Source organism: Squalius cephalus (assembly GCF_949319135.1).
Source record: "Squalius cephalus genome assembly, chromosome: 16".
Taxonomy (NCBI): Eukaryota; Metazoa; Chordata; class Actinopteri; order Cypriniformes; family Leuciscidae; genus Squalius; species Squalius cephalus.
Window position 1 is genome coordinate 12,393,692 of NC_137137.1, and position 19,206 is coordinate 12,412,897.

The 19,206-nt window shown below is 42.7% G+C and overlaps 2 protein-coding genes across 2 annotated transcripts in view; both read left to right on the forward strand.

Moving 5' to 3' along the window:
* Positions 1–6: 6 nt before the first annotated feature.
* On the forward strand, positions 7–14,645 carry LOC307173201 (tumor necrosis factor receptor superfamily member 14-like). The gene is made up of 8 exons (XM_079896137.1): positions 7–141; positions 11,687–12,055; positions 12,329–12,454; positions 12,644–12,799; positions 12,957–13,044; positions 13,120–13,830; positions 13,943–13,982; positions 14,102–14,645. Exons 2-6 carry the CDS (start codon positions 11,929–11,931, stop codon positions 13,358–13,360), a joined length of 738 nt encoding a protein of 245 aa, XP_079752263.1. The 5' UTR covers positions 7–141; positions 11,687–11,928; the 3' UTR covers positions 13,361–13,830; positions 13,943–13,982; positions 14,102–14,645.
* A 1,281-nt stretch (positions 14,646–15,926) lies between these two features.
* Positions 15,927–19,206, forward strand: part of LOC307173200 (tumor necrosis factor receptor superfamily member 14-like) — a 50,796-nt gene continuing 47,516 nt past the window's right edge. Inside the window, exon 1 of the mRNA XM_079896135.1 lies at positions 15,927–16,315. The gene's annotated coding sequence lies outside the window, so the exon portion shown is untranslated. The remainder of the gene's footprint in view (positions 16,316–19,206) is intronic.

Consider the following 19,206-nt stretch of genomic DNA (forward strand, 5'->3'; position numbering starts at 1 on the left):
AAGCTGAAGACGTAATAGGATTGAGGAATGCAAAAGTGAAAGAACGCTTCAGAAAACGACCAACCAATGTCTGTGAGTCTGACCAGTGTTTTGTGAAAGAAAACAGACGTGAAATTAGGCTACTCTATAGTCTATCAGCTGGTAAGTTGTTTTTAGTCAGTGTTTATTGAACAAGTAATAAAAACTCAGTGAGTGTTTTAGCGCAATTTTCGAGAGGCGGTATTAACATTAAGTGACATGGCATCTGACGCACAGAAGCCAATGGCACATGTCACTATGCGTATTGGCACATCCGGTCTTCATTGGCATGTGCCAGTGGATAGTGGCATGTGTCACTGACATTATTGGCATGTGCCAGTGGTGGATAGTGGCATGTGTCACTGCACTGACATCGCAACACACTGACACTGACATGACACCTGACTGACACCGAGTCGCGGAACATGTCACCGTGTTGCGACACCTCCAGTAGTGACTAAAAGATTAATCAAACACCTATAGCCTACTGACGTAATTGTGGCACAAAATCCTAAATAAATAGTCTAATTTTGTGATTTTTAAAATATCAATTAAACAAATTAAAGTGCATTAATATTTTTTCAAACGTGTTATTTGTGTCACGTCTTTATTTGATTGGTATGTGCCACTGAATGTTTTGTAATACCAGAGCTACTTTATGATGTTTATCTCGCAAAGTCACAAACTGCCCATTCTAGGAAAGACACGAAATAAATCTATCATGGGTCACTACGAATACAGACAGTCGCGTCCGTTACTGTAAACCTTTATTTTTGCGTGATGCTGCACAGACGCACGCCAGTAGGTGTCAGTATAAGTGAGTGTAACACTGGCCAGCGCAAGATTCTTATCTGTGGCTTTAATATTTCAAGTCCTTCCAAAAAGTGTAAAAAAATTAATAATTAAAAATCATTTGTTTGTTAGGCTATGTAGGCCTATCTGAAAAGGAGTATACCGAGCTACTAGCAATATTCTCTATTTATACAAGTGCAAAAAAGTGCTCAGTGCATTTTAAAAATTCAACAAACAGGACCTACCTTAATTTTATGGAATTATTCAATAAATAAAATATTTTTTTTGTTGTACAAATTAACTATGTGCATATGTTACATAATCTACATTATACTCTGGCAGACAGCTGCAGGTGTCACTACTGGAGGTGCCACAAGATAAAGAGACATGATGTCAGTTTTAGTGACACAGGCCAACTGGCATGTACCACCAGTGGATATTGGCATGTGTCACTAAAACGTGATATGTGCCAATGGATTGCGTCATATGCCACTTGCATAACAATTTGCTTTATGCTGTCAAAAAATATGATTTATAACATCGCTAAGTTAATGTGTAGCCTACATACATAATTCGATACAATTATTTTTGAAATATTAGCCTAAAGCCACAGATGCGCTGGCCAATGTTACACTCACTTATACTGACACCTACTGGCGTGCGTCTGTGCAGCATCACGCAAAAATAAAGGTTTACAGTAACGGACGCGACTGTATTCGTAGTGACCCATGATAGATTTTTTTCGTGTCTTTCCTAGAATGGGCAGTTTGTGACTTTGCGAGATAAACATCATAAAGTAGCTCTGGTATTACAAAACATTCAGTGGCACATACCAATCAAATAAAGACGTGACACAAATAACACGTTTGAAAAAATATTAATGCACTTTAATTCGTTTAATTGATATTTTAAAAATCACAAAATTAGACTATTTATTTAGGATTTTGTGCCACAATTACGTCAGTAGGCTATAGGTGTTTGATTAATCTTTTAGTCACTACTGGAGGTGTCGCAACACGGTGACATGTTCCGCGACTCGGTGTCAGTCAGGTGTCATGTCAGTGTCAGTGTGTTGCGATGTCAGTGCAGTGACACATGCCACTATCCACCACTGGCACATGCCAATAATGTCAGTGACACATGCCACTATCCACTGGCACATGCCAATGAAAACCGGATGTGCCACCGGATGTGCCAATACGCATAGTGACATGTGCCATTGGCTTCTGTGCGTCAGATGCCATGTCACTTAATGTTAAAACTGCTACTGCAATTTTCTCACGTCATGGGATCATAACACTAAGAGATAGTAAATCTTTTCCTGGATTTTTTTTGTGCGTTCCCGAGATTAGCCCTTCCTTAACACAATGCCGAAAACCCGAAGTCTCTAGGTGGTCTGGTTGAGGAGTAGATAGAAGTGCAAGATTGGTGCGCACAGACAGAACAGATATCATGAGTTAACAATCGCAATTTTGTCCAGTGGAAAATTGCGCTAAAAAGAAAACCTGCAGTGATCTGCAACTTTAAACTCTACCCTACTAAAAATCGTGGCACAAAACAAAAGGCTAATATTTTAAAGGCAGTCGACAACTGACCAATTTATTTAAATGGCTTCCTTTATATTCCTTGTCAAGGACATGATGAAGTCGGTATAAATATGTGTTTAATACTACAAAATATGCCCGATGTTACAGTTACTGCACTTGCCGCCCAGAACAAAAGAGAACATCCCAATCGAGTGAAGGCAGGGATTGCTGAAACTTAAATGGAAGCACACATCTGACCTAATTCAGACTAAAACACATCTATTTAGCCTCACATACTGACTTTATTTGTAGTTCATACTGTTTTAATACCCTGTGTTTTCTTTCTCATTTTTAGGAAAACTTAATTACCATTATGTATTTCTATACCAAATGTCATACACTTGCAATGAAGCTAAAAATATAAACAACTACACCATTATGTTGATATCCTATATTTTTTACAATAAAATTTACGACAAACATGTCTTCTAATATCCTCAGTTGTTGCGTATACCGAGCTGCATCGAGCACATTTGTAAATTATTTTCCTTGAACCCATTGTGCGAGTTCACTTTAAAGGGGTGGTTCAGGATTTTCGACATCGGACCTCATTTTCAAGTGAGCCTGGTTGTTATTCATCAGTGGAGACAGTTTTCAAAAAAATTCATCCAGTCCTTACTTTTGGATAGTTCGCCTATGCTAGGCTAGCTCGAGTCAACGGTGCACGTTAGCCTGCCATTAAAAACAGTTCTCTTACGAGAGGTTCTCTCGTTGTTGCGTAAGTAGCTTACGTTGCGGGAAAGCCATCTTTTCTCGAGATATGAAGCCAAAAAATGATCCTTTAATTTTTCATAATCTTGTCAACGCAGTGCAGCAGCAAGCAGACCTAGAGCGGGCATTCTAGCGCGCTCATTGGCTGCCCTGCGGCAACTGCAGCAGCTGAGCCCTTGGCGTGACGTCACGTCCAATGAGCGCGCTACACGCGTCACAGCCCGTCAGAAGGGGTGTGGCTTAGCTTATATAGGCAAAGCTCAGCGGCTGCTTCACTGATTTCTGTCTCTTCAGCGAAGCTCTCCGCATCGCTGGACTCTGAGGAAGCCGCCGCCGTCGAATCAAGCGACTTGCACGCCGAGGATAAGCCTGAGGAAGCCGGCCGTCTTCGCCGCCTTCAGCCATCCCTGCCTGCTTTGTTATCCGGCGACTATATCCTTTTACTGCTCTGTATTTATGTGTTTGTGTGCTCGGCTGCTCGCCCCGCGACACACTGTCTAAAAGAGCACGAGGCGTTTGTTGCAAAATGCCTCGCAATTCCTGTGGCTCGTCCAGAGCCCCGCTCAGCGACAGGGACCGCCATGTGATCTGCGCTCTCTGCCTGGGTCGTGACCACGCAGCCCTCGCCCTCGGGCAGCTGCAAGCTCTGTGAAGAACTACCGATGTCGACCCTGCGGGCTCGACTCGCCACGTTCGACGCTCCCGCTGTCTCTCCGTCCGCCTCCACCGGGCCGCGTAAGATGAAACGCCGCTCCCAGAGGCCACCGGAGCCGGATGCAGCAGCTGAGCGCTCGCCCGGAGCCCCTCCCGCGAGCCTCGCTATCTCCTTCTCCCCCCCCTTCCCGACGCGCAGCGGCCGGCTTTCGCCCGCACTGCCGTCGCCTCAGGGGATGAAGCAGACGACGCTGCTATCTTAGACAGCTGCTTACCCCCCTCTGTCAAGCCGCGCATATGGCGCCGCTCACAAGGGATGTCAGAAATGGACGGTCAAGCTACCCCAACCCCCCCCCCCCCCCCCCCCCGTCACTGGCGAAAGGAGAGAAGAGTGTTTAGCCCCACCCAGGTCGGACTAACCTCCATTTCTCACATATTTCTCATTCCCCTCCTAAGCTCAGGCGACTGGAAATACATATATTGCAGTAAACGAGCCTGTTTTTTTTACACGCACGCCTGCAAACAAACGCTGACGCAAAACATGATGACGCTTGCCCCTTCCCGCGCTCTCCCCCTCTGTTCGAGCCGCGCAAACGGCGCCGCTCACAAGGGTTGTCAGAAGTGGATGGTCACGGGCTAGCTTCCTTTACGTTATAAGAAAGCTATCCCACGTCTCATTTGCGCGCGTCACTCACCGGCGAAAGGAGAAAAGAGTGTCTAGTCCCGCGAGACCGGACCCACCTTCATTTCTCACACATTTCTCAGTCCCCTCCTAAGCTCAGGCGACTGGAAATGTCAATATTGCAGTAAACGAGCCTGTTTTAATGCACGCACGCCTGCAAACAAACGATGTCACAGCACATGATGACATCTTCCCGCTCTCTCTCCCTTTGTTCGAGCCGCGCAACTGCACCGTTCTCAAGGGATATCAGAGCGGACGTCACGAGCACCGGCGAAAAGAGGAAGAGAGTGTTTTCGTCCCGCCTAGGCCGGACTAACCTCCAATTCTCACATATTTCTCAGTCCCCTCTAAGTCTCAGGCGGTTGGAAATACTAATAGCATAAAGCATTTCGCGAAACGTTTAGTGAGTCATTTTTTACTGTCAGTAATAATCAGGCAAAGGTTCACACACTGTATTTGATATTAATGTACATGCCTTCTTTCTTCTCAGCCCATTACCTTTGTCAAGAAAGGAAACAAATGAGTCAGCTGCAGTAAACCTGCCAATGACAAGTCATCAGGAAAAAAGATGATTTGAAAAAATGACTCACTAAACGTTTCGCTCTGTCAGTTTCCTTTAAAAGGCATCTGCAGATGGGTATTTTGCAGCCAACGAGCGCGTTGTACAACCCGTTCGCCTGCACCCAAACACTGTCTTTACGGCTACCAGAGAAATCTCAGGAGTATATGTCTGGTTATCTGGCTCACGCCGATGGTGTTATGAGTGTAGAAAATGTGCCCACACCCCTGTGCTCACTGCTACACACAAACACGGTCTCCCCGGTAACGCACTCTCATAAAGCGGCCATGCGCCGCTTGAGTGCTAAGCGTAGAGAATGTGCTCACAATTCTGTGCCCACACCTACCCACTGCCCGCTCTGTCACACAGTTACCCCGGGTTGCAGATCCTCTAAAGCTCCCAAACACTGGCCGCGTTACGAATGTAAGCCTCGCGCCCGCTCACGAGCACGCGCACTTACTAACAAACACTATACCCCCCACGCCGCTCTCGCGCCACGGGTTTTTAACAGCAAATTGTGCCCCATCCATTGTGATCGAGCAGTTAAACGCTGTACAGCCAGTCACCACTGTTGGTCAGCCCCCGTATTCGAGCACCGGCGGCGCGTGCGCCGCCCCATCTTCTCTGATCCAGGTTCCCCATCCCGCGCAGCGCGGCGATCTGAACCCAGAGACCATTCGACCCCTAGCTATGTGTGCGAAAGCATGGGAAGCTATCCAGGGCGTGTCAGAATGGGTGCTGAATACTATAAAGCACGGCTATTCGCTTCAGTTCGCTCGCCGTCCCCCGCGCTTCTAGCACGGACAGAGACGAGAGTGAATACAGAGGCGGCGCATCTGCTTCAAGCAGAAATAGCAAAGCTGCTGCGCAAAGGGGCTATAGAACAGGTACATCCTTCTCTGAGCGAGTCGGGCTTTTACAGCCGTTATTTCCTTGTACCCAAGAAGGACAGAGCGCTAAGACCTATTTTAGATCTGAGACATTTGAACAAAGCTCTCATGAGACGGCCGTTCAAAACGATCACAACCAGACAAATCCTCGGGCAAATTCTCCCAGGAGACTGGTTTATCTCTCTCGACCTGAAGGACGCGTATTTTCAGATCCAGATAACACCCCATCACAGGCCATTCTTGAGATTCGCCTTCGACGGCCGGGTATATCAATACACAGTCCTGCTGTTCGGCCTGTCTTTGGCACCCCGTACATTTACGAAATGCATGGACATGGCTCTCGCTCCCCTGAGAAGACGGGGAATGCGTATACTGAACTATCTGGACGGCTAATTCTGGCGCAGTCAGAGACAGAGCTTGTGTCTCACAGAACAGCGCTTCTCAGCCATCTGGAAAGCCTGGGTCTCTCGGTCAACTGGACCAAGAGCTCATTATCGCCCCGTCAGTCAATTTCCTTTCTCGGTGGCTATGACGGCCAGATTGTCGGAGCAGCGCGCGCGCCGCATTCGACATCTCGCCACATCTTTCCAGAAGGGCAGCCAGGCTCCGCTGAGGACATTCCAGCGAATCCTGGGGCATATGGCTTCAGCTGCAGCAGCACTCCAGCTGGGCCTGCTGCGCATGCGCCTGCTTCAACGCTGGCTGAAAGCGCGCGTGCCTCACCGAGCCTGGGCGGCCGGCAGCTCGCGAGTCGGTGTAAATCAGGGCTGCATTTCAGCCCTGCAGCCCTGGCTGGCAGCCGAATGGTATCACACAGGAGTGACGATGGGAGTTGTCTCGCACCGGAAAGTGGTCTCGACAGACGCTTCCAACCGAGGTTGGGGAGCGCTCTTCGAAGGCAGACCGGTCTATGGCCTCTGGTCAGACCAGGAGAGTCTCCTTCACATAAACTGTCTAGAGATGCTCGCGGTCGAGAACGCGCTCAAGCACTTCCTCCCATACCTACAAGGTCACCATGTTCTAGTCCGCACGGACAATATATCAGTAGTGGCCTATGTGAACCGCCAGGGCGGTGTCAGATCCAAAATGCTCTGCACCCTGGCGGAACGCCTCCTCGTGTGGGCTCAGCACTCACTGCGCTCGCTGAGAGCCGCGCATGTGCCTCAGGGCCGGCCCGCGGCATAGGCGGTATAGGCAAATGCTAAGGGCGCCACTCATCCATAGGGGCGCCAGAATGTGTGAACGAGTGAATTTTTTTTATTTTATTATTTTTTTTTTTTATATAATAGGCTAGGCTACTATTTTAAAACCATTAATTCGAAATACTACCAAATAAAGCAAAAAAAAAAAAAAAAAAAGTCCGGCTCTTCAATCTTCCCCCGCCCATCGAGTGCATGAAGTGCGTCAGAAACAGAGCGCGTGCGGGATCAGTTGTTGGTAATTTGTTGTGTAGCGTGCCCGACGCCGCATCCAATGTAGACAGCACTGCTTCACACAGCTCGTAGAAACGGGCCTAGAAGCTCGCGCCAGTTCTAGACACGGTGAAAGTTTCCTGATTGTGACGTAAGGCCGAATTTACATGACACATTATAAATGAGCATAGTCTGCGATAGATACAGTGCCAAAAAGAAGAGAAGAGGATAAAGACAGAGGTAAAGTCATGTAGTGAATGAACAATTTATTGCATAGGAGTAAGATACTATAATTTCATGGCAGTTATTTTTACCTTAAACTTAATGTTAGCAGTTGTTCTGAGTTCTGAGTCCCCAGACTGTGATTTTGTAACAATCATGTCAGTTTTAAGACGCATTTTTTATTATCACTTTTTTATTAATGTTTTACTCTACAGTTGTGCAGTTTTGGGGGGATACAGTACAGGCCAAAAGTTTGGAAACATTACTATTTTTAATGTTTTTGAAAGAAGTTTCTTCTGCTCATCAAGCCTGCATTTATTTGATCAAAAATACAGAAAAAAATGTACTATTGTGATATATTATTACAATTTAAAATAATTTGTTTTCAATTTATTATACTTTAAATTATCATTTATTTCTGTGATGCAAAGCTGAATTTTCAGCATCATTACGACAGTCTTCAGTGTCACATGTGACATCCGGTCTATCACATGATCCTTTAGAAATCATTCTAATATGATGTTTTATTATGAGTGTTGGAAACAGTTCTGCTGTAATGTGTGTGTGTGTGTGTGTGTGTGTGTGTGTATATATATATATATATATATATATATATATATATATGCTAAATCATGAACACAATGACAGGGTGAAATGGGCTGTGATGCATGGGGCGCCAGGTAAAATCTTGCCTAGGGCAGCAAATTGGTCAGGGCCGGCCCTGATGTGCCTGGTCACCTGAACGAGTGCCTGGATAGACTGTCCAGGGACAATGTTTCCCCTGGGGAGTGGTCTTTGCATCCCCAAACAGTCCAGTTACTGTGGCGCCGTTTCAGCAAAGCGAAAGTCGACCTCCTTGCGTCAAAAGACAACGCTCACTGCCCAAAGTTCTTTTCGAAGAACGAGGATGCGCTGGCCCAAACCTGGCCCAGCGGCCCGCTATATGCTTTTCCCCCGGTCTCTCTGCTGCCACAAGTCATCGAGAGAATCAGGGAAGCGCGCCACACAGTGCTCCTTATAGCCCCGTACTGGGAGAACCAGACGTGGTTCCCGGAACTAATACGGCTGGCAGACACAGCCCCCTGGCCGATACCGGCGAGAAGAGACCTTCTCTCTCAAGCCCGCGGCTCGATCTGGCATCCTCATCCAGAGCGCTGGTCTCTGCATGCATGGATACTCAACGGATACCCGTTGACCTGCCAAGAGGGGTTGTGAACACGATCACACAGTCTAGAGCCCCCTCCACGAGATGGCTCTACACGTCTAAATGGTCTGTGTTTAATAAATGGTGCACTGCCAAAGGGCTGGATCCACAAGCATGTGGGGTACCGCAGGTGCTTTGTTTCCTTCAAGAGCTGCTGGACACGGGCAGGTCCCCTTCCACGCTCAAAGTATATGTTGAGGCCATCTCAGCTTTCGCCGATTCGGCGCTGGGTCGCGCATTAGGAAGGAACGAGTTCGTCATCCGCTTCCTTAGAGGAGCTAGGAGGATGAACCCCCCGCGATCCCCCTTCAGTTCCTATTTAGGATCCTTCCTTGGTCCTAGAGGCCATGAAAGCGCATCCCTTTGAACCCATGGAAACTGTGGATATGAAATACCTCACGCTCAAAACCGTTTTTCTGATAGCGCTGTCTTCAGTCAAACGTGTGGGAGATCTTCACGCGTTATCTGTTTACGCCGTGTGCCTCGAGTTCGGACCTAATGACTCGAAAGTTATTCTCAAACCGAGGCACGGTTATGTCCCCAAAGTATTGGGCACTCCGACAGCCCTGCCGACAACCAGCAGCGAGGTCGATGGTAATCTCCTCTGCCCTGTCAGAGCGCTGAGAATTTACATCACTCGCTCCGCCGCTGTCAGGCGCTCGGAGCAGTTTTTCGTTTCGTTTGGTGGGCGCACCAAAGGTCTCGCCGCCTCGAAACACAGCCTGTCCAGATGGATAGTGGACGCTTTCGCAGCTGCTTATGCGTCTAAAAACCTGCAATGCCCACTGGGCATCAGAGCTCACTCCACTAGAGGCATGGCCTCGTCGTAGGCTTGGTCCAGCGGAATTTCCATTCATGACATTTGTACGGCGGCGGGCTGGGCCTCCCCCTCTACATTTGTTAGGTTTTACAACCTGGAAGTTCCCGCCTTGCAGGCGAAAGTTTTATCAGTCTAAGTCACGCGTAGACTGGCCCACTATCTGTGCGCGGGCTACTGCTGCTTGATTTAGCTCTCCTGGTTGAGCTGCACTATACAGGGATTTGTCAGTTCAGACCGGCCGTGCTGCTCTGAGCGCCCTAATGTGTGCTTATGTATTGCGCTAGCCATTCTATTGGCCGCCCGGCTCCCACTCATCGTGTTCCCCGGGCTTTCCCTGGGACTCATTCAGTGGATGCTGGGCGCGCACGGCGTTGACAAGGGAGTTCCCGCAGCGTAAGCTACTTACGCAATACGAGAGAACCTCTCGTAAGAGAACGTATCGGTTACCTAACGTAACCTCTGTTCTCTCTAGAGCTCACTCGCTTCAGCGACAGAAACCAGTGAAGCAGCCGCTGAGCTTTGCCTATATACGCTAAGCCACACCCCTTCTGACGGGCTGTGACGCGTGTAGCGCGCCAAGCGCGCTCATTGGACGTGACGTCATGCCAAGGGCTCAGCTATAGGCTGCTGCAGTTGCCGCAGGGCAGCCAATGAGCGCGCTAGAATGCCCGCTCTAGGTCTGCTTGCTGCTGCACTGCGTTGACAAGATTATGAAAAATTAAAGGATAATTTTTTGGCTTCATATCTCGAGAAAAGATGACTTTCCCGCAGCGTAAGCTATTTACGCAATACTCGTTCCCTCTTCTAGAGAGAACAGAGGTTACGTTAGGTAACCGATACGTTTTACCCACTCCACAGTACACCAAAAGCAAATAAATTATAACGCCAGACTATCGATGTAAATGTCTGTTGAGAGAATAATGTTAGAAATCAAACTACCCTTTCATCACATTATTGTCCTTCTCCTCCTGTCCATACGGTAATTCTCTACTGTGCGACAGAGAGTCGCGTGGTTATGATGCAATCGTTAGCCTATTTTTACAAAAATTGCTTCTACGGGGCCATAATGTAAGCTACAAGGTAGTGGAGCCTTTTATACATTTTCGTGTTTCTTTAGAAATAAATAATGGACAAATGGAGTCTTTAAACGCCTCAGTTGTAAAGTTATTCACTGTCAAAGTGACGCCAAAATGAATGGGAGTCAATGGGATGCTAACAGCAGGTGGGGGTCCGCTAGCCAATGGCGGCGCCCGGGGTTACTTCAAAATAATATAAAACCCTGCCCCCCTGATCTCAAACCCCGTTGCACACCGGTGCACGCTGTTTCCAGGAAACATGACGTTCAACCCGGGCCAAAACCATAGCAAAACGTTGCGCACCGTTTTGAACTTGAACGTGCCCCAGCTAACGCCGTGACGTAACTGTGATGTCGGCTCGAAATTGGTCTTTACGTGTTGTTTCTAAATTTCCTTCAAATTTTGACTACAGTGAAAGTAGTTTTCACTTATTTCCTCCTTTTGCTCCTCCCACTTGTTTTCTGGGGTTCATTTGTAAATGCTTTTTTATGTACAGTTTTATAAACTTTTTTTATTGATTTGGTGATTTACTTGAGAATTAGAATTTCAATATCCATGATATTAAAATATGAATTAATATGTTTATTTATTCCATATCAGTATTATGTAAAAAAAAAAATAAAAAAAAAAAAAAAAATAAAATAAAATAAAATAAAATAAAAAAACTTCCATTTGCATTTAGGAGCAAAACAGTCATCTATTTTATTTCCCAAAATATTTAAAAATGTCAAAATTTTGCATCACATTTCCATCACAAAATGCTATTAAATAATAGGCTATATTTGATATATTTAGTGGAAATGACACTGTGGTGAAAATGTTTTTGATGTTTAGGGAAAATGTTATAAATGGCGGAATTTGATGCAGCTTCACAGTAGACAATTAAGTAAATGAATGAGTGAGTGTGTGAAACGTGTTTTCAGAGATTTATTTCTATTCTCAAGAAATAAGTGCCTTAATTTGAAAAAACAAAACAAAAAAACCCTAAATGTAGGCCTATAGGCGAGAAAGTTCAGTGAGCTGATTCTTTTCTGTTTTTTTTTCTTCTTTCTTTTTCCAGTTTTTTTGCCAAAGAATGGATATGTCTGCAAGATGCTTGTGGAAATACAACCTGGACAAGATCTGATTTTTGAACGACTCTTGACTCCCAGTTTTCAACAAAATCCCCTAATACTGTTAGCTGTTAAGGCACCCATCAGACCATGCAACTAATGGCACAGCTAATGTGAAGGCTGAGGAAATGTTTCCTCAATGCTCAATTGCTCATATCAGCTGTCTAGACTCCACTGAGATTTATGTGACATGTTCACTTTAAGGATTACTCTTCTCATTACTGTTATTGTTCCACTCAACTATGATCTTTGCTTTTGTGGATGTGCTCATGCTGAATATGAGATAGATGGGCAATGCTGCCCGATGTGTGCTCCTGGTAAGACTGCTAATAAAAAGTTATACCATATAGTTTATATTTTACACAATTTGTTTTTATTTTTATGCTTTTTATTTTTCAATCTATCTTCTTTATCAAAGTTTTTTTTACTATAAGTTTGTTAAATATAACTTCATTAGTGATGATAATCTGCTTTAGTCTGCATTAATGATTTTTTTCCTGCATAAAAGCAAAAAAAAATTGAAAGTTAGTATATGACAATGCATTTTACATCATTGCCAAAGTTGACAAATTGTATGTGCTGCTTTTTAGGAAACTGTGTTTTTTGGCACTGCACAGATGACACCAGTACAACGTGTGTCCCATGCCCTGAATTCACTTACATTGATGAACCCAGCGGCTTCACAAAATGCTTTACCTGTACCGTGTGTGATGCAAGTGAGTGTTTCCTCCTTTATATTCGTTCATCTGAAAATTAAAAAGTTGTTATAGATTTTATTCATTTGAATCTGTTTGATATTTTATTGCAGGTGATTTAGCATCTGAAGAGATGTTAGTTGCTCAGGGGTAACTGTTCGTAAAAGTAACTTATGTAATATGGTTTCTGCTGACTTGTTTCTATCTTAGACAGAGGAATAAGAGTGATTAAAGCATGTACTCGGTCGTCAGATACTGTTTGTGGGCCACTGGAAAGATTCTACTGTATTGAAAAAAAGAAAATCAGCTGCATTTTTGCTGCGCAACACTCTGAATGCAGACCTGGACAATATATCAAACAAGCAGGTAAATGATACACGTATATAAATATACATGAACAGTGCATGAAAGGCTGTTTATTGTTATCTGTGGTGCATTAGTTGCAGTTAAGGAAACAGAGCTTTTTTTTTTTAAACTATAGTAACCTTTTATGTTGTCAACTATATGTCCATTGTCTTTTTAGGTACTGACTCCACAGATACTGTGTGTGCTGACTGTACAGATCACACATATTCAAACGGATCTTTCTCATCCTGTTTACCACACACAAAGTAAGTACTCCCTTAAACTGCTTGTATGTGCTGTTATTAATTTTTGACAAATCTGATCCTGGATATCATTCACAGATGTGATGCCATGGGACTTACTGAAACAAATCCAGGAACTCAATCATCTGACAGTGAATGTGGAAATCCCCTGACTGCTTCAACAGCCATAGCTATTAGTGTTATAGTTCCTTTATTAATAATAATTATATTAGTAAGTGTTTTTACAATTGTACATATTCGAAAGAAGAAATGTTCTAAACATTCAGGTAAGCTTCATTCAATTTTTTCTGAATATTTATGTAGTATGAGATCTATATAGTTGTTTTATTATTCAAGAAACGCTGAAGACGCATCTCTATTGGCAACACCTGATCCATTAATACTTTATCTTCTATATCTATTATCTTTATATAATTTTTTTTTTTTTTTAAAGTACACATACTGCGTTAAATTAAACTGGGAACGGTCATAGCACTTGCATATTGTTGTTCTATTGTTAGTTTAACTGCTTCTATTGTTCTCATTTGTAAGTCGCTTTGGATAAAAGCGTCTGCTAAGTGAATAAATGTAAATGTATTAATGACTTTTCTATGCATAATCAACCAAATTAAATACGTAATATAGGCCTACAGTATAACTGATACTGTAACTTTTATAATAATTTTGACAATCATTCATATCGACTACTGTATATTTGCTACAATACAAAAAGATGGTGATGCAGTGAGAAATATAATATTGATTAAATTACTAATAATTTGTCTTCATTCTGTTCATACAGGAATACAGGTATACTGAACGTTTATTTCTTTCTTTTTTTAACATTAAATGGAAAAAAAAACAGCAAATATCTTTTCTATGTTTTAAATAAAATATATGTTTATTTGTTTTTTGTTAAAAGGAGACAGGAAATTATTTAAATGAAAATACCAGCACAAAAGGTAAGAGTAGTAAATCACAGACATACAACACAGTTTAACAGCTCATGTACATTACATATGAGAAAAAAATTGTGCTTGTACAAGCTGAAACGTAATGCTTTCCTTCACTGTGTTTTCAGTTGTTGGTGGCAGGATAAATGCTGAGACAGTCAGATTGGAAGAACAAGTCCCAACAAATTGTGAATGACTACAGTTTCCAGACTTGTCTTCACATTCTCTAAAGAATTTGTCATGCCTGAAGTCCAGCAGATAGAGCCACAAACTGAGACACCCATTTGACCAGCGACGGCTCTGCTTATGAAGCGCTGTGCCAATAAGCCTCAGAAAAGAAAGTAGCAGTATGAGTGTTGCAACAATATGAACATGAGGAATATTACAAAACTGTGATAAAACACTTAAATACTACCTTCAGTTACTTTTGCACAATTATAATTTGTATTAATTAAATGTATTCATTTTGCATTATATGAAATCATCATTTTAAAACACTAATGAATGTTCACTTACAATTCGTGCATATCTGTGTGTTTTCATTAACTTCTCAGTAGCTACTTTAGTTATTGCATTTAATACAATGTCACTATTCTACATCAGTTCATTCTGATTGTATTTGCAATTGATATTAGTGGTTTGAATTTGAATAAAATATTTATTTATTTTTCACATTTGGCATTCTATTGCATATCCTATCGATAACCAACTCCTCTTTGTCTGATTTTAGTGAACAAACTGTCAATGTGGACAAGAGCCCCTTTTCACATACTTCTGAACAAATGTAGACTATTCCCCTACTTGTATAAATAGTTGCATCTTTCTCCTTTGCTAATGTGACAGTGTATTGTAACATCCGGGAGACTTTTTACCCTTTATCTTTTCATATATAACAGTCATCTGGAAAATATTAATTTAACCATCATTGTAGGAATTATACACTTTATACAGGGGAAGTGGATAAGGATGGTGAGAAATATATGGTTCTTACCGTAGAGATTATAACATGTTTCACTTTTTTTATTTGTAAATTGTAAATCATTAAATTGATACTCATCCATGTTTTTAAAACTGGTATACAAACCAAGAAAAGAGACATTACTTGTATAATTCTGCCTACAATGAAAAATAACATCTCTAGCACGCTGATCAGAAAACCATTACAACCATTAACAAAACTGAAAAATAGAATCACACCCTTTAAACTAAATAAGCAATGTTTAAAGAGCTGAATCATGTTTAAAGAGTGAAAGTGTGTCAAGCTCATGTGTCTCTCTAAGCAAAACAGACTGATCAGCAGCTGACTGTTGCATAACTGTAATAAAATCTTAACAATGGGTTACTTTGTATCTTTCAGGGTTAGTTTTAGTTCTGTTAGTTTCGCTCCCTCAAGGACCATACGAGGGACTTTTTTGACCTGGTGTGTCTCACCCACGGACCTCTCGCTCTGCATATTTTTCCACACCAGCCTCAGCGAACAGTCCTCTGAGAAATGTTGGGAAGTAGTGGATCTTCATTCATGTCTGCATTGCAGAAGATGTCTCTAGCCCCACTCTGGACCCAGAGCCCAGCCAACTGTCCAACACGCCCATCACAGACACCTTGCCAAAGCCCACCGCAGGCACAGTCAGAGCCCGAGCCCACCTCGATGTCTGTGCCAGAGTCGACACCTGGGAACAACATCGCCCCAGAGCCCGAGCTCAATGGAAAGTCTTACCATGTGCTTGAGCCGCAACACCATCATCCCAGATGTGTCTATAGGGGATGGACTGGAGCCCCGCCCATACTCCCACCGCTAAGGATAAGCTGTGCCTGGCCTTTGTAATGTATTGAGGAAATAGAAGAGGCAATTCCCCAAAGCCTCTCATCTCTGCTGGTCCCGCCCATCTCCTATGCTTTGCTGGTCCTGCCTAGCTCCAAGTCTCCTTTGTCTCCACTGGTCCCGCCCAGCTCACACATTATTCACATTAATAAATGGCTACATCGTTACATTTTTCTATGTTGTGTAACAAAGAATCTGGAAAAAATAACTTTTTAATTTTTAAACATTGAAATACTGAAGACAGTGAAACGTTGGTGTAAACACCAGAAAAGTTTCCCGTGTGTTGTGGACTTAAAGAGACTGTTCAAGCGCTAAAAACTAAATTATGTCCCAAAAACAAAAAAGACACAGTGCCATGTGGGGTGGAAAGGGGGAGGCTTCTGTGGTGGTCCAATTGACATGGAGACTCTAACACCGCCCCTGTTAGTTGACACCTTATCTTCAGTTTGGAAGTTGGTTGTCAGGAATCAGGATTTTTATTTTTATTTCATTAGAATTCATATGCAAACGACCTTCAACGGTAAGTGTTTTCAATTTATTAAATCGAGATGACTGACGTGACTGTACGTCACTGTTGTAGCCTACATTACATTCAATATTTTTTGTGTGCAAATTGTATCAAGAATTAAGCTGCTGTTTTCAGACATCGTTATGCACAGCGAAGATATCCTCATATCTTTTAAAACATCCACTGTGTTTGAGAGAAATAAACTGTAATTCGTCAACATTTAGGCTACATTTATTTAATATCCTAAAATGTTACATAGCCTTTCCTACCGAATGATACTGTTGTATCAATCACCTGTTTAGATTAAGCATGTCAAAAAGATTTCAAGAAGATTTCTTAAGTTGTATATAAGTTATATACAGGGTTTGCCAACTTGGGCACAAGACACAAGCTTAGTGCCAGGTCTGCGCAACAAAACTGGCCAACCAAACGTTTGGGGGTCAGGGCGCCAAGCAATAAAGCTGTTTCCGAAATCTCCCCCATATCCTTAAATATTTCTTATGTTGATACACTTTTATTGTAGAACTCTGTTTAGAAAAAAATAAATATATATTTTTTTAAAACTAAATAAAAACCTAGGCTATTTAGCCTAATCAATTAACTGAAATAACTATTAAATAATAAAATAAATAACTAGAGAACTGGGTGACTAAAATCAGCTTGAAAATAAATACTATTTCATGAGATGAACACCCCGATAGAGTAAAACGTTTCCTGCTTATATCGTTGGGCAGAGGTTCAAACTCCGGTCCGAACGGCACTCACCACGCGCTGCAGGCTCCTCTGTCACGGTCACGGAGCATATTTATTTAGTTATATAGGAATTTTTATTTATATAGTATATTTTCTATTTTTATTTTATTTTAGATCAACTAGAAATTATGTTTAATTTAGAAATTTTTATTTTGAAATGTATGCAATGAAAATTGGCTTGAAGCCAGACCCAATAGAGCTGGTAAGTCCCGCCCCTTCCGCTAACCCCACTGGACCTCTAGGTTGAAAAATCGTCAATGCAAGTGAATGGGAGAAAATAATTATTTTCTGGTCCCGTTTGAATTTTGCCATGAATGTGAACATATGTTGTCTGTGAATTTTTTATATAACTTTTCGTGTAAAGAATGCTACAATTTAGCGGGTAGAAGTTTGATACGGTTAGACTTTGTGTGAGAGCACTTTGTGGACTACAACTCTTCGCTGCTTTCGACGCGTTTGAAACGTCACCACGACTCGCACACGGACACTAGCTCACGGATCCCGCTAAACATGGCTGTGTCTTTGGTGCACTTCACCGCTTTCTTTCAGCTAGAGGACAAAATCGTTGAGGTTGGCGAAAACCACGGGTAAGTCAACTTTATGGGGTGACGTCACATAGGCGACATGTAGTCTTTCTCGTTATGTCTTTTCCACAACTGCTTGCCGAAGAATCATACCATATACTGTCAAACTCGTAACATGAAAAGTTATATAAAAAATTCACAGACAACATATGTTCACATTCATGGCACAATTCAAACGGGACCAGAAAATAATTATTTTCTCCCATTCACTTGCATTGACGATTTTTCAACCTAGAGGTCCACTTGGGGTTTTAAGGATGGGCGGGACTTACCAGCTCTATAGAGTGGTGCAGGTGACATCACTTTGGTTCCCTCGACAAAAACCCAATAGGATTTTCCCATAGGCTGCTGGATTACAATCTCAGTGATCAACAAAATTTAATTGCACGTTTTGCCCATCAAGATAATTATCACAAGATGAACACAACTTTTATGAATTTTGAAGCCAAAATGCAGTCACCTGATTAAAAAGCTAAAGGTAGGCTATGCTGTATAAATGAACTATGGTCCTAAGAATTCAACGTCACCACCACTAAGCCTCCGACAACTCTGTTTTTATCTAAAAACATTTTCTCAGAACGTTTGAGTTAGAATAGTTTATAAGAGCACTATTATAAGCATCACAAGGCTGAAGCAGACTAAGCTTACCTTTTCGGCGTGATGACGTTTAATCTCCTCGACAGCCTCTGTAGTCCCATTTAGCCACTTGTTAGCAACTGCCTTTTTCAAGACATGTAACTGCTTCAAAAAAATCACAAGTGGGGTAATATTGATGTATTTTATGTCGTAGAATAAAACATGAAAGTTTATTGAGCTTGTGTTCACCACAGACCTAATTTCAGCCATTTAACCAAAATCTCATTCAAAAAACCTTTTGACTTCTGGATGATAGAACCGGAAGTGCTAAAATGTTAACTCGCTTCCGTGTTTGGGCCTACAAAGTGATATCATACCTGCACCGCTCTATGGCGAAAGTCTTTGCTCATGGAGACCCTGCTCCTTTTTGGAGGTTTTGTCTATTTTTGGAGTTCACTCCCCATTTTGGAGATCTTCAGTCTGCAGGCATACCTACTTGGAGAAACTGGCTCAAATGAACTATATATGCCTATAATGCCTATCCCAGGATCTGCCACTGGGGTCAATATAGGCTACACTTTTTTTCCTCACAATTTAGAGCAAGGGTGTCCAGTCCCCTATAAGTTAAGGTCCAGCTCCAATTAATCACCCTTGAACCAGCTAATCAAGGTCTTACTTGGCATACTAGAAACTTGAAGCTAGAAAGGTGTGAAGAGGCCATTTGAAGGTACTCTGAAGGAACAGTGAACTCTGCAGGACAGTGACCCTCCAGGACTGATTTACATGTTTACATCTGGCATTAGGATGTGTTCTGGCCGATCGGATCACAAGTTTTTGATGCTAAATACAGGTGTACAGGTTCTCAAACGTTTTGAGCCTGTCCAATTTTGACACCCTTGATTTGGACATTGTTGATTTAGAGCATACAAAAATAAATGTTTTTTATGATTCTTAATAAATTAGTAAGAATTCTGACTGGCTGTAAATATT

Excerpts from the sequence above, each read along its gene's own strand:
- LOC307173201 (XM_079896137.1), top strand. The coding sequence starts at position 11,929 with ATGTTCACTTTAAGGATTACTCTTCTCATTACTGTTATTGTTCCACTC. Across the intron at positions 12,056-12,328 it reads CTGCCCGATGTGTGCTCCTG|GAAACTGTGTTTTTTGGCAC; the intron begins GTAAGACTGCTA and ends GCTGCTTTTTAG. Across the intron at positions 12,800-12,956 it reads ACAATATATCAAACAAGCAG|GTACTGACTCCACAGATACT; the intron begins GTAAATGATACA and ends TTGTCTTTTTAG.